General features: G+C 39.3%; 1 protein-coding gene across 1 annotated transcript in view; it reads left to right on the top strand.

The window, feature by feature from the left end:
* Window positions 1–15,264, top strand: part of xrn2 (5'-3' exoribonuclease 2) — a 46,417-nt gene that overhangs the window by 14,413 nt on the left and 16,740 nt on the right. Inside the window, exons 18-25 of the mRNA XM_042390127.1 lie at window positions 3,190–3,325; window positions 9,045–9,152; window positions 9,416–9,505; window positions 9,709–9,781; window positions 10,355–10,438; window positions 11,356–11,453; window positions 14,833–14,912; window positions 15,058–15,114. Of these exons, the coding sequence (XP_042246061.1) occupies window positions 3,190–3,325; window positions 9,045–9,152; window positions 9,416–9,505; window positions 9,709–9,781; window positions 10,355–10,438; window positions 11,356–11,453; window positions 14,833–14,912; window positions 15,058–15,114 (726 nt within the window). The remainder of the gene's footprint in view (window positions 1–3,189; window positions 3,326–9,044; window positions 9,153–9,415; window positions 9,506–9,708; window positions 9,782–10,354; window positions 10,439–11,355; window positions 11,454–14,832; window positions 14,913–15,057; window positions 15,115–15,264) is intronic.

Raw genomic sequence — 15,264 nt, 5'->3', positions numbered from 1 at the left:
CTGTCGAACCATCATGCACTATAACGCGGTCATGAATTGGGAAAAACTAAATGAGATTCAGCCGTCATTAATGTTATTAATTACACCTGTGCTTTTCCTGCTTTGACATGTCAAAACATCAGCTGTGAGATGACTGTTGATTGATCGATTTAGCTGATCAACAGACAATGAATCAGCAACTATTAAGGTCATTTCTTTAAGCAGAAACAGCACATTTTCTGGTTGCAGCTTCTAAACTGTGAAGATTAGAAGCTTTCTGTCATACATCATCATAAACTGAATATTAAAGACGTTTTTCCCTTTTTTTTCTAACATTTCATAGAAAAATGATGAATCAAGAAAATAATTGGCAGATTACTCAATAAGGAAAATAAATTAGTTAGTTGCAGCCCTGATTAATACTCCAGATCTGCTGTTATCTTTAATATAATGTTTCACTCAGTACATTAATCTACTGAGGAATTAATATTGGAAATCTACACAATGATAGAAGAGATTTCTTATAATTCTGTGCAACTTTTTTGGGGCTGGTGAAACTTATTCTGTATGTACTTTATTTTTAAATATACCAACTCACTACTCAAAATACCTTTTTTAAAAAATGAGTCCTAACAAACCAGCTTCAGTCAGAGAGCTGCTCATTAATGCCACAGAGCTGCGTTACAAGCTGTTTAACTCTCCGCCACCTCCCCAGCACACACTCACCCCTCTGCCGAGCAGCTCCCGCCTCCCTCTGCACGTGATTAATATGGAAAGCAGGAATATTCGAGTAAATTCCTCTGTGACGCACTCACCAAAGCTGCTAAATCCATTGGACTAAATTGGTATTCATGGAGGCTTTCCTCTCAGGAGTCGACGCTCCCTGCGGGCCGCTCCGAGGATCGACGACACAGATGCTGGACGGCCTTGATTATGTGTGCAGAACAGCATCGCTGCCCCAAATCTACCAAGAAGTCAAAGCCATTAAACTATTCCAGCAGCAGTGAGCAAGTGAGTGCAGTGTTTTTTTTTTTTTTTTTCAGCCTATAGATGAACAGAGCAGCATCCTGAACACGAGCGATTTTTAATGAGTAAACGCGTTGTTGAGGTACATTTACACTACCAACATTTGATCGACTCTTACACTCATGTTCAGCTGTAGACTAGATTTAAATTCAAGGTCACCGACAATGTAAGCAACCAACAGTTGTAATGTCAAAGCCACAGCATCCAGACAGTAAATCCTCAAGAGAGAGTAGATCAATATTATGATACATTATAAGCCCCGCTCCCTCCGGTCCGCATCAGTGGAAGCGACGTGGAGATCGTCAAGTCCTACAAGGAACTGGGCGTCCATCTGGACGACAAACTGGAATGGTCCACCAACACTGAGGCCATCTACAAGAATGCCTCTAGTTGCGAGCACCATCTCCTATGCTGTGGTGTGCTGGGGCGAAGGCATCAAAGCAGAGGACGCCAACAGACTGAATACACTCATAAAGAAGGCTGGGTCCGTCATTGGATCCCAGCAGGTCACACTGGAGGAGGTGGCAGAAGACAGAACGTTGGCAAAACTGCTGGCGATCCTGGAGAATCCCCTACACAGCCAAGCTAAAGAGTACCTTTAGCAACAGACTCATTCTACCCTGGTGTGTAAAGCAGCGATACAGGAAGTCATTCCTGCCGGTTGCTATCAGAATCTACAATTCTGTCTTTGCCAGGCCTGCTGACATTGAACTGCTTGTGGACTAAACTTGCCTTTATTATTTTATCTTTAACACTCTGCTCTTTGCACTTCAGGGCTACTAGAACACTTGAATATATCTGGAGTGCTATTAAAGTGGGACTTACCTTTTTATTTACTTATTATTCTAATCACTTTACATGCTGTAATGTTCCACTGAATATTTGACTATATTTGAATATTTCTGTTTATGTACCTGTTGTCATCCCAAGGCAATGCAGATTCTCAGTACTCGCAGTGTATGCGCAAGCACCTTAGACTACCGTACATGAGAGTTGTGGTTGACATATTTTTTTTTAAATGTGGTGATGATGGTGATGAGCTCAACCCCGTGGTAGGTATCACATGACCCCGGTTGTGGTCCAACACCTTATGAAGTCGGCGCTCAATGAAAATGTCATTTTCTAGATGGAAATTACAACCGAAATGGAGCCAAAGCTTCAAACCAGTGGTTCCCAACTGGTGGGTCTCATTCTGAATGGGTTGTGAGCATTTGGGTGTTCTTCATCAGAAAAATGAAATTACTCTTGGAACACCACTTTTATTCTAAAATACCATTTCTCGCCTCCTAGTTAGTCGAAGTGCTACAACATACAACTTTTCAGAGCCGGTTACAGTTATTGATGCCAGCTTTGTGGATCATGTGACCCTAGCCTTGCACTTCCCTTGACTGTAGAGGTCTTTCCAGGGACGCTGAAGCTCCTCCACAACAGGCTGAACAAAACTGTTACAGAATATATTCAGCTTGGTTTTACTGACACTGAACACAAACACAAAAGAATATAAATCATTTTATGAAGAGAAGTACTGACCTGGCTTGACCTGTTGAAAACAACTTTTCTTTTTTATCATTTTCAGCTCTGCAGCTGTTGTATTTCCCTGTTCTTTGTATCAGGCCTGTTGACATGTTGAAGTATACTGTAAAAATAGTTGTAGTTGGAAAATTTTTAATTTTAAATAAGACTAAATCAGTGAGCGTTAGAGACTGCTGTTGCAGTGCTTTAATGTGTCTTGAGACTTCATTGCTCTCTCTTGCTGCAATACTTATTTTGTTGAGTATTATTTCAGTTTTCATTAAAGTAGTGGTTAGCAATGTCTCCTTACAGCAAGGTTGTGAGTTTGAATCCACTGACGAGTGAAATGGATGGAAGGATGTGTGTTAAATGTGTGTTAAGTTGGTCAATCTGTGAGAGCCTGAGGAAAGAGTAGTTGGGAACCACTGCCTTAGGCCATAATCCTCTCATTGGTGAATTTTTGGGTTTTCTTTGTTCTATCCAAAGTGAGAAAATCACCTCTGGATCAACGAGACTCATACTGTGGTCATTAATATCTGCAACTGACGGTCTTTCTTTATCATAGTAGACTGTTTACCACTACTTGTTACAGTTGGTTTTATGAGGAAAACTAGTTCCATCGTCTAAATCGCTTCGATCAGTAAATTAAAACCAGGTCCATGTGTGCTGCAGGTTGTGGGAGGACGGCTGGAAGCAGAGATACTACAAGACCAAGTTTGACGTGGACGTGACAGATGAGGATTTCAGGCGGAAGGTGGTTCAGTCGTACGTGGAGGGTCTCTGCTGGGTGCTGCGCTACTATTACCAGGTAACGCCTCAATCACACACTCTGTCTGGCTTCACTTCACACAAAAAAACACACATACAACGCTGTCCTACCCTGAGCTGCATTTCACCACTTTACCTTCAATGACAACAACTCATGGTGTGATCGCCCTTCATCTGGAATGTTCTACCAAATACGGCCTGAAAGAAAAGATGAAGGTTTGACTTGTGACAGTGGAGAAATGTTGACAAAAACCAGTATTACAGACTTTCATGAAGTTCCCACTATGAGCAGGTCAGATCTACCAATCAGATTCATGCTCCTCAGAGGATGAACTCTTTCCATTTTGGACATTAGCTTAGAATAAACTTCACAAACTCTACGACTGATTAGGCTCTGAGAATAAGCTAAATAATCATCTCTGTTCAAAACTGGGATATAATGAATATTTGAGCTGCTGGTTAAACAGCAGAGCTTAATCTTGTTTTAATTAATACATTCTTTTTTTTATTAAATAATCAACTCTTACTGATAAATGCTTTAGAATTCAATTAATACATTTTTAATGGATACGTCTGGTGATATTCTGATGTCAACAAACCCCATGGACCAAAACCAACAATGAACTGATCCGCTAACAAGTATTGTGTCCAAAAACTATTAAAACACATCAGTGAGCCACACACTAACAGCTCTAAAGAGTAATAACAGCGATAAGATGGTAACTCTCAGGAGAGGGCTTCCTAGTGCGGCATGTGTGGGAACATGCCATGGTTACACAGCTCTTGACTTTGCACAGAATTTTTTGTCTTTGTAGTACAAAGTCAAGAGGTTGTGAGATGTAACACAACAAGCTGGTAAAGCTCTGTTCCTGCCCTGTTACCCACTAAATAAAAAAAAGGTTTGTATTCATTTTCAGTGCTGTTTGGATTAAGAGTAAATGAATCTGAGAGGAAAAGCATTGAGATTTTAAAACATAACATAAAATTAATGGAATGATAGAAAAGAGAAGATGAGCAAAATGGATTTGTCCTCTAAATCAAACAATAGTTTTCTAACAGCAGAATAATCTTCAATCCTTAAATCACCACAGTACAAACAAGTCATAATAAGAAATAAACAACTTAAAGCCATCATTACGGCAGTACACCAGTTGATAATGTAAAACAAATTGAATTAATCCAGCTGAGGCAACGGTTTCTACACTCACACTTCCTGTAATGGAAATGAATAATTGTTTGGATGCTCAGTTTAATTTAAGGAGCAAGTTTGTTGGAAAGGTTTTAGTCTCATTTATATTTTCCAGAAAATTCACTTTTTCACAATTTATCACGTCAGATCACAGCCATTCATTCTGCCAAACACAAGACCTGGAGAGAATAAACAGTTTTCTTATCAGAGCGACAGGTTTTTTTTTGTCTTTTATATTAAAAGTCAAGTACTCTTAAACCATCTCCATACAGCTGTCTTTAATATCTCCAGTTATTGTTTGCGGTGTGATTATACACTAAATCATTTCCTTGTTGTAAAATATTGATCTTTTATCTTGAAATAAAATGATCAGCTGCGGGGGCCCTCTCCAGAAGAGCCCGGGGGGATTTGTCCGGGCTGATTGTGCGCTCCGTGTATGCACGCTCTACGTTGACTCCACACGCCGCTCGCCAATCCAAAGCCCGTCTCGGGGGGGCCGTTCTGGATGAATTCATTAACAGGCCCTCGGCGGACGGTGGGACGTGTCTGCTCTCCGCTGCCACACATTCACGGTTCCGCCACCGCCGCCGCCGCCGCCGCCACAGAGTTATGATCACGCACACCTCGCCAAATGATCAGGAGAAGGGAGAGCTGGCTTTATCCAGAACACAAAAGACCAGATTCACACTTTGTCCTGTGTCTCAGTTTTGCAGATCCCTGGTGTTTTTTAGGCGTGTAACCTCGATGAAGGCAGCATTCACTGTGCCGACAGTGTATTTGGGGCTTTTTTGTGTTTATTTTTCTCTCTTTCAAAAATCAAACAGGCGTGCAGCAGGTAGACAGACCCACTTTGTCATGAATTTGGACCAGAAATGTAATGACAAAATATCTCCCATCAGTTTCACCCAGATCCAGCCTTTTCCCTGAGTATGTGAAGGATACGGCTCTTATTTTCCTTGTTTGCTTGTGTCCCTGTGGTCAGTTTATTAGGTACAACAGGCTAAAACTAATGCAGTCTAATACAACAGCACTGTAATAAATCCTGCCGTCATAAAGGTTATAATGAAACCGTTTTAGAGAAGTGTTCATTTAACTGGCTGATGTTTGTGGTGCTGTTACTTATACTGAGATGTGTTTCTAATATTTAGTCTACCTTCATTCATGCCAATGATGTGGACAAAATATTCAGACTTTTGTCAGACTGCATTAGTTCCAGCTGGGTGTATCTAATAAACTGGCAGTTGAGTATAATTTACACCTTTAAGCTATTTGATATTCAGAAGAGAACAGCAGTGTTGCTTGTTGAATAAAAAGTTAGCAGCACAGAGAAGTGCTCATATTTATGGAATATTGGTATTTATCTTTAAAGAATCTTTAAAGAATTAAAGATTAAAGAATTGAAACTAATTTAATGTACACAAATCAAATCAGGCCTTTCTGAATCTAAACTAGTAAGGGCATCAGTGCAGAAACCAAATTCAAATTGTCTTCAGTCTACAATCTAGATGTTGTATGATAATTAGTAATTCATTAATGCGTTTTGTTCAATTTATTTTGAGATATTTGGTTTTTGAAGGCCACTAGAGTTCATTTTAAACAGAGCAGACATGTCTTAAAAGTTTTTTTTTTGGTTTTTTTTTGGCAGAACTTCACATTTTTTTAATTCTCCATCTGTGGGAAACACTGGAAAGTTTGACCAATTTTTCTTTATTAATGGAGGATCAAATGATTGAAGCCAATAAGAATATTTTTTTTACAGTTTGGCAAATATCAACAAATCACAGATAAAATAGTCATACTCAGTGTAATGAACTGTGTTCCACTGTTCTAGATTACATCACAAACTTTTCATTTTGTTAATTTTTAATAATAAAATAATGTTTCCAAGCATCTCGTAGTTGGTGTCTAACTACAGTTTGATTTGAATCATTACTTTGGAATTTTGCTGAACAGTTAATGAATAGAAAAATAACATCAATTTAATAATTGATTGCTGAAGTTGTTTATCAAAAAAAACATCAATCAGTTGTTTGATCTGATTTCATTGCCCATTAATGACATACACATACACAAACTGAGTTTCTTTAAGACTCTTTCTTGGACGTCACCTTGTGCTGTAGAAAATGGTGCATTTTTAAAAAAATTTGCCAAAAACAATATAATTGAGAGATGAATTAGAAATATTTCTTAGTTGCTGCCCTAATTTTGACAAATATTCTTAAACTGAAAGACAAATGATAACATTAAATTTCCTTACGTTATATGCGTTTATTTACTGTAATAATACATTGAGGTAACAAGCCTTTTTTTCTTTGCGTTGTTGTGTAAAACAACACTAAATGTATTTTTTTGTTGTCGTGGTTTGTGGTCTTTGACCCCGCCGGACTACAGTCACAAATAAATTTCTCCATCAGACAAAACATTTCAGCATATTACCATAAATGATCTGTACAATTATGTGAATGTGGAGATCGGGGCCTCCTCTACCTTTTATTATGGTAAAGTCCCATATTATCATTTAAATGAACATCTTTAATAATAGAGTGGTGGGCTTTAAAACGAGATTGGCTAAGATGTGAGGACTGGTGGATTTATCGGAGGACCTTGTTTTCTCAGAGGTGGATTGTGGGAAGTGAAGGTCGTTCTTTGGTGTGAGACGTGTTTACTCAGGAAGGATAAGTGGTCCAAATGCTTGATCTGCAGGGTTACATGTTTTTTTTTTCTTCTATTCCTCCTCCTCCTCTTCTTCTTCTTCATGGCTCCTACATAAACATTTTGAAGAACACAGAGAAGGAAAGGAATTGATGTTGAGGTGTAAGAGACTCTCAGCAGGTGTTTAGTTCACAGCACGGTTTATCTTTCCAAGGACCGGATTGGTTTTTGCTTCGTCGTAGCTTGAAAGCGACGACAGATAGAAATTTGATTGTGGAGTGGAGAGCCGGCGGTGCGGAGCGTTTCACACATATATATAGTAGACTGGGGAGTTTTAAAACAGGCTCTGTCTGATCAGGATTCAGCCGGGCTCGTGAAGGTTTTTAAATGTCAGTGCAGCCACGTTAGTCTGATCAGATTGGATTTTAAGCTTTGTGCTGCGGTGGAAGTTTTGTAGAAAAAGGGCAAAGGAAAGCTTTTTTCTTTCCGTTTCCCAGCCGGCTCTAGTAATTTTTTTTTTTTCTCTCCCCCCTTTTGTCCTCATGTTGGCTTGTTAGTCACATTTCAAACTCAAAACACTAGCAACAAAATGTTAAATTTAGACCTGATCAGAATTAAAATACATTTGTTCACTAGATGTTTTCACTTATCTTGCTGTCATGAAAGTGGGAAGAAATATAAACCTAAACAAAAAAAAAGCGCCAAATATTCTGTTTGTAGCTTCTAAAATGTTGTTGCTGTTTCATATCGTTGTAAATCAAATCTCGTTGGGTTGCGGCTGTTGTTCAAATTGCAGGTTTTACTCACGTAGAAGGGGAGAAGAAAATAACATGAACTTCTGATCATATAATACAATTCAATGCAACATCTCCATTCATGCTATAGCTGCAAAAATGACCACATAGTTGAACCAGCGATGACACAATCTCAGCAGGAATATACATTTGAAGTGAAACGATCAGGTGGCGGTAGTTTGATTGACAGAAGATGTATCGCCAACACACAAATCATTCATATACAACAATCACATCTAACACAACCAAACAAAACCTGAGAAACACCAGAAATATAAAAAACGTGACGTTTAAAACAACTACAGAGTGCTCAGAGCAGACTGAACGTTCACCTGAAGATTCTGAACTTTGACCATGTTTAATATCCAAAATTATATTGTAGTATATAAATGACAAAAAGCTTATGTCCCCTTTAATTCAACCAATAGTAGTAGATTTCAAATGTGATGATTTGCTGTTTTGTATGGTTATTGCTGGTGGTTAAGATGCAAACTCAACCCTTTGTTGCATTTGTATATATATTTTTTGACTTGATTTGATATTAACAGTAACCATAAAGTGGATTCAGAAAGTACTTGAGTCCCTTCACTTTTTACTTACTTTATTGTGTTGTGGATTTAATAAAACTGACATTTTTGCCCATCAATCTGCACTCAATAACCCATAATGAAAGTGAAAACATGTTTTTTGAAATTTTTAGTTATTGAAAATCAAAAGCTAAAATCTTTCATTTACAGAAGTATTCAGAGCCTTCGCGATGGCACTCGAGATTGTTGTCAGACGCATCTATTAGCTTCAATTATCCTTGAGATGTGTCTAGAACATTTTTGGAGTCCACCTGCGGGAAAATTGAATGGACTGGACATAGTATATATATCTTTTATGGGTTATTGAGTGCAGATTGATGAGCAAAAATGGCAATTTTATCAATTTAAAATTAAATCCATAACAAAGTGTGCAAAAAAGGGAAAGGAATCCACTGACAGATTAATAAAGGATTCAAATAATCTGCAGCTGCCGTCAGTCTGTCTAGTATGAATGTGTGTTAATAATAAGCCTTTACTGTATGTTGGTGTTCTGTAAAGTCATATTAAAGTCAGAATATTTCCTGATTGATTTTTCAGGGCTGTGCCTCCTGGAAGTGGTACTTCCCGTTTCACTACGCCCCGTTCGCCTCTGACTTCAAAGACATCAAAGGCATGTTCACAGAGTTTGAGAAGGGAACCCAACCGGTAAGAACGGACCGAAACTTCCTTCTCTCGTCTTCCTCTGCCTCTTCTCTCCACTTTCTCTTCTCTGATCTTCTGTCTCCTCTAGTTTCCTTCCATTTGACCTCGATGTCTTTTGTGTTTTTACCATCTTCTTATCGAAACGTTGTCAAAATCCACCACAACAATCACAACACTTTTAGAATTTATAACAATGTACTTACCAATGTATTTCTTGTGTGATGTGTATCAAGTATGTAAATGACTTGTGTGGTTGTTTCATGCAGTTCAAGCCCCTGGAACAGCTGATGGGAGTGTTTCCTGCTGCTAGCGGCAACTTCCTGCCCCAGACGTGGCGGAACCTCATGAGCAGTCCGGTAAGTTTTGAATCCAAAATGAGATTCAGGAGAACAATTCAGAAGTCTCTGAACTCAAGTTAAGGTGGCTGTGATTGGCTGTGAAGTATTTCAGTGGAATAGAAACGCATAAAACCTTCTAAGATCAGTTTCTAAAGGCCTACAATTAGCTGCTGCCTCGTCTTTTTTACAAGTTGTAATATTAAAGTCTTCCTTTGACACAGGATTCTTCCATCATTGACTTCTACCCGGACGACTTTGCCATTGATCTGAACGGCAAGAAATACGCCTGGCAAGGTGAGTCACTGTCCCGTTAAATAACACAGAATGTAAAGGTGAGATTTGTTCCAGCTAGTTCATGTCATTGCCTTGACTTAACACAATCACATCAACAGTATCATAACAACCTCCAACACAAAATATGCTTTAGATGATAGATCATGGTTGGGGTTATATTGTTTATTAGAGTTCTTCATGGACATGTTGCCTGAGAGGTAAAACCCAGGGCAACAAATTCCCAAAGTGCTCAGTGCAGGTTGTGGAGCTCTTAAATTCAGTGTAACAGTTAAATAAATTATAATATTATATGTGTGTATCAGGATTTTTTATCAACTGAGCACATTCCTCAAAGTGAAATACTTTACTTATAGCTGTAATGTTTGATCGTGCCAAATTTAAGTCAGTATGGCAAGAAAATATCAATTTGTAGGTACATCCTTATCACTCAGTGGGTGTTGGTTGGTTGCAAAAATACTACAAGGGTTAGAAGTCCAATTCCCAACCAAACTCAATCAACAGTTTTGTAATTCGTATGTGAATGTCAACGTGTGGTTTGTTGATGATGTTCTGTATGTGTGCTGCTATCTGAAGGTGTGGCCTTGTTGCCGTTTGTGGACGAACGTCGGCTGAGGGCGGCTCTGGCTGACGTTTATGCGGACCTCACACCTGAGGAAGGTGAGCAGCTTTCCAACACTGACTGTTGCTGTGTGAAACTCCAGATTTCTTTTATAATGAAACGTACCTCTTGTAATAAAAAGTGGTTAGCGTGTGACATAGCTTTTATATTTCTGACTGACACTTGAATTTATTCATCAGCTTAAGTCTGTGAGGTTTGATATAAAACACAGACTGTAGTGGAAGACATTAGATGGCAAACTGGCCAGACAGGAAATGTTAAATAGTTTTGGTATCATTCTGGTTCCAGCTTCTCAAATGTGTAGATTTTCTGGTGGTTTTCATTATTCTTCTATGATAGTGAACTGAATATCTTATAAGACAAAAGAAAACATCCGGGGACGTCGCTTTGGTCTTTGGGAAATAGTCACATTTTTCACCATCTTCTGACATTTTATAGACTAATGGAGGAAATAATCAGATTAATCAATAATGAAAATAATCATTAGGTGCAGCCCATTCTCAGTATAATAATAGCAAATCTTTTCTTTTGTTTTATTTGTAATTTTGAGCCACAACTTCTATTAGTTTCTGTGTGGTGACGCGCTTTAGATTAACAAAAGTTTGATACAAATTTAAGACGCAACCTTCAGATATACTTTGATTGTACCAGCTGCTGTGACCACAGTTCAGAAAACAATTCAATTCACTGAAAACTGCCTCAAACTGTTTTTAATCATTCAGTATAATCATCATCTTAATAACATACTTTACTGTAGGCTCCTCATCTTCCCCTCTTCTTTCTTCCCTTCTTTCTTATGACTCTTCTTTCCCTTCTTCCTCTCATTCATCATCATCATCATCTTTCCTTCTTTATTCTCCTCTACCATACAGTCCAGTAAAAGGAGTGCACCAGTTTCTCCCAGTAACCACTGGTTTCCTCTCTGACCACAGCTACTCTCTGTTCTCTATTGCAGTGAAAAGAAACAGCCTTGGAAGTGACGTCATGTTTCTCGGGAAGTCTCACCCGCTGTCCGACTTCATCCATGAACTATACCGTGCAGAATCTCGCGAGGTAAAAAAAAAAACCCAAACTTTACATTAACTGAAGTCCAAATTCCCAATAAGCTGATAAATTACACAGATATGTCTGTTTAACTTAAATCAAAAGCCATAATGGGATATAATGCATAACTTAAAGGTATTATGATATAGCAGTTAGTTATTAGTTATATTTTTTTTAAATATCTTTTACTGTGGTTTAATGTAACTGACACACACACACACGCAGTCAGCTGCTTTGTCAACTTAACACGTGTCTGTAATGATAGTCTTCTTCTGTGCTTCTGCTGATAAAACTTTTAATATCCAGTAAAGATCTCTCTTTCTTTGCTGCGTCATTCTGCTGCAGATGTGTTTGTGCAGCTGTGCAGGTGTTGCCTGAGTTGAATTCAGTCCTGTTGATTTAAGCTTTTGTAAACCAGAGCAAAAGTAGTTTTGTCTCATGTTGTTTAGGCTGTACTTCGTCATGGACATGTCTCAGAAATAGAGCAGCAACTGTGAGCCTGAATAAGGTCTGATCAGGATCAGCTCAAACTAGATGCCACAGAGTGATGAAACTGTATAATTTAGAGCTGCAACTATTAGTCTATTGACAGAAAATTAATCTGCTATTTTGGTAATCGATTCATCGCTTTACATAATTCTAAAAAATGCCAAACATTTGATGGTTTCAGGTTCTCAAATTTGAGAATTTGCTGCTTTTCCTCATATTACAGTATAGTATTATTGAATATCGTTGAGTTTTGGATTGTTGGTCAGACTAAGTAAGTAAGCTTTGAGCTGTAGGAAGTTGTGATGGGCATTTTTCAGTTTCTTGATCTTTCATAGACCAAAACAATTAATAGATTACTTAAAAATAATAATTGAAAGATCAATCATTAAAAATCATCATTAGTTGCACCTCTTGTGTCGTCTTCATACAGACTTGGATCACTTGGATTATTCATTTAATTAATTTAAGCATTAATATCACTCAGTGTTCATTACTCTCAAAAATATTCGTACTACTGGTAACAAGATTAAAGGTCAGAATTGTTCATTATATACCAAAGTGATGGACAGAACAAACACATTATTGTTGGCAAAATAATCTCACCTCAAGGTCTATCAGCTGTTTTGGGGCTATCTATCACATGGTCTTGGAGACCTTCTGCATCCGGGGTATGATGGCGTTGCCCAACGATCCCGTTGTATCCCACCTGTCCTGTGTGTTGCTCTGTTTGTTCTCCTGCTTGTTTGATGGACTTGCTGCTCGGGTTTGTGATTGCCAGACTTTCTTATTTATCAGAGCATCTATGGTGGATCGTGGTGCTTCCACTCCCATGGATTAGTTTCCCCCAATCCTTGTCGCCCCGCCTTTGTGTCAATGGCCGGCGATTCGCGTAGTGGTTCGCAGCACTTTAGTACTCACAAATACAGGAAGAGGAGAAGAAGAAGGGCCGGAGTCCAGATGAAGCGAAGACAGCTCTGGAGGCGAGGTGTTGTTGGAAAACAGCTCTGATCACCTCTGCTGAGCTTCGGCTCGGTGTATCCTGTTACTCTGTGGAATGACTTCCCTTTATCCGCGGTTGGGAATGTCAGACTCCCCTTTTTCTGACCTGTCTTCCCCAACCCTCCCGGGGACTTGATTGCCCTCTCCCACCCCCGGTTAGTGGAATCTACCTACACGGTGGAGAGAGTCCCCGTCATCTGCACACCTCGCCTCAGGGTGCACCCCGGGATTCTTCTGTTGACAGCCGGGTCTCTATATCTCTGAGAATGGCGCTACTGAATGTTCGCTCCATAGCAAACAAATGCTAAATGATCTTGTCTTGTCTAAGAAATTAGACTTTCTGTTCCTGACTGAAACCTGACAGAGGGATATGAAACTTGGCCCTCTCATCGAGCTCTGCCCGAAGTATTACACTTTTATCAGCTCGCCCAGGATTTCTGGCCGCGGTAGAGGACTTACTGCGGTGTCCATGAGCTGCTTTGTATGTCATTTTGTGAGCATTGGGTCATTCTCTTCTTTCGAACTTCAAATGATTAAAGTCGGATGTTCTAATCCTTTTTACTGTATTTTAATCTACCCTCCGCCTGGCCCGAACTCATCATTTTTAATTGAATTCGCTGACTTTTTGTCCTCTGTCCTTAAGCTATCCAGTTTTATCATTTTTAACATTCATGCTGATGATGTTTCTGACAGTTTTGCCTCTAGTTTTATTAATATCACAGTGTCTTTTAATCTCATTCAACATGTATCAGGCCCTACACACAACAGAGGGCATACTTCTTGACCTTGTTTTTACTCTTGGTTTGAATATTAATTCTTTATTTTCCAAAGATCTTTTTATAACTGATCACAACTGTATTTTATTTGATTTGTTGTTTAATCTAGACTCCTTACCTTGCCGCTGTGTCATTAGCTCTCGCATTCCTGAACCACCTTTTTGCTGCAAAGTTCTCTGCCACTTTCCATTTAAACTCTGTTATACACAGTGATGTTGACTACTGGCCCTTTATGCAGCCCCTCAGTCTTAGCTCCTGTCTCTTCAAGGCCACTCTCCGAATGAGCTCACTCTGTGCTGATTGGCCAGCTTCAGGAAGCCTGCCGAGGGGCAGCTGCATCAGAGTTGTGTTAAGCTACCGCTGATGCAAACCCAACTTTTCCTGCTTCACTGCTTCATATTAAAAGCTTTAAATGACTAAATAATGGGAGACTTTTATTATGAAGAATTTACAGGGAACAAAAGGTGTTCCTCATGGAATTAGCAGAGCTTTGTTAGCGGCGCTAAAAACTGTCGACACAACAACATATGGAGCTATTCGGAGCTCTTTGTTCAGCGGATCGGTTAGAACGATGCAGGAAGGAATAGTACAAGCAGCAACGGCCACAGTGATGATGATGTTTGATGAAGAGCTGCAGACGACCAGTACACTCAACAGGTAAACTACTGGTTTTACTTTGCCGTGCTGTGTAATGGAAAAACACTCACAGCGTTCCAGCTCGACTCGAGTCATGACTTGGCGTGACTATGTCCAATCAATGGAAAACGCCGTAATGCTAGCGGAGCAGAGTAGTGAACTTGCGTTGTACGTGGGGCAGATCAATAAATCTGTCACAAACTGACATCGGCTCGGGCTGAAAGTAGAAAAAATCATTGGAAACCTGCAGAGCAGTCTGAAGCCGGTGCTTTTTGGTCACAGGGATTACTTCTACATACGTTGACCTCATTATTTGACACTTGGGCCACGTTTAATATGAACATCCGACATTGTAACATTAATTATATCAAAGCAAATAGGAAAAGCATAATAGGTTCCCTTAAATGACACCTTTGCTGCTGAATTGACACGTTTGAATCAATTCATGATTTATTTCTTGATATAAACTGCCCCTTTGTCTCCTTCAGGGCACTGAGATCCCTGCAGAGCTCTGCCACGGAATCCAAGGTACATTAAATCTTGATGACGACCCTATTCTACCAGATAAGTAAGGAACGCCTGCTTTATTCTCACTTTTGTATATTTTGTCCCATGTTTTTTAACACTAACCCCCTGAATGCGAGCTGGTCCGGTGTGACGACTCCGACCGGCTCATTTATTCATTCTTTTTGTTTTTGATGTTTATCCTTCAGGGCGGTGAAGTCGCCTATTCCGATGCTGCGTGACATTTCACAGAACAGTGCGATCGGGTAAGGACCATCTATCATCGTAACTGTCAAAAAACCAGAAGGAAAAGCATGAGAGTTGAACATTTTGAGATCTTATCTCGTAAACACCATTAACAAAATCACAACAGATAGGTCATGCTGTAGCAGCTGAACAGGCTGAATCCTCTTTAG

Source organism: Thunnus maccoyii, chromosome 17 (assembly GCF_910596095.1).
Source record: "Thunnus maccoyii chromosome 17, fThuMac1.1, whole genome shotgun sequence".
In the NCBI taxonomy this organism is placed as follows: Eukaryota; Metazoa; Chordata; class Actinopteri; order Scombriformes; family Scombridae; genus Thunnus; species Thunnus maccoyii.
The sequence above is the reverse complement of the archived record's forward strand: the minus strand, read 5'-3'. Positions and strand labels throughout refer to the sequence as shown.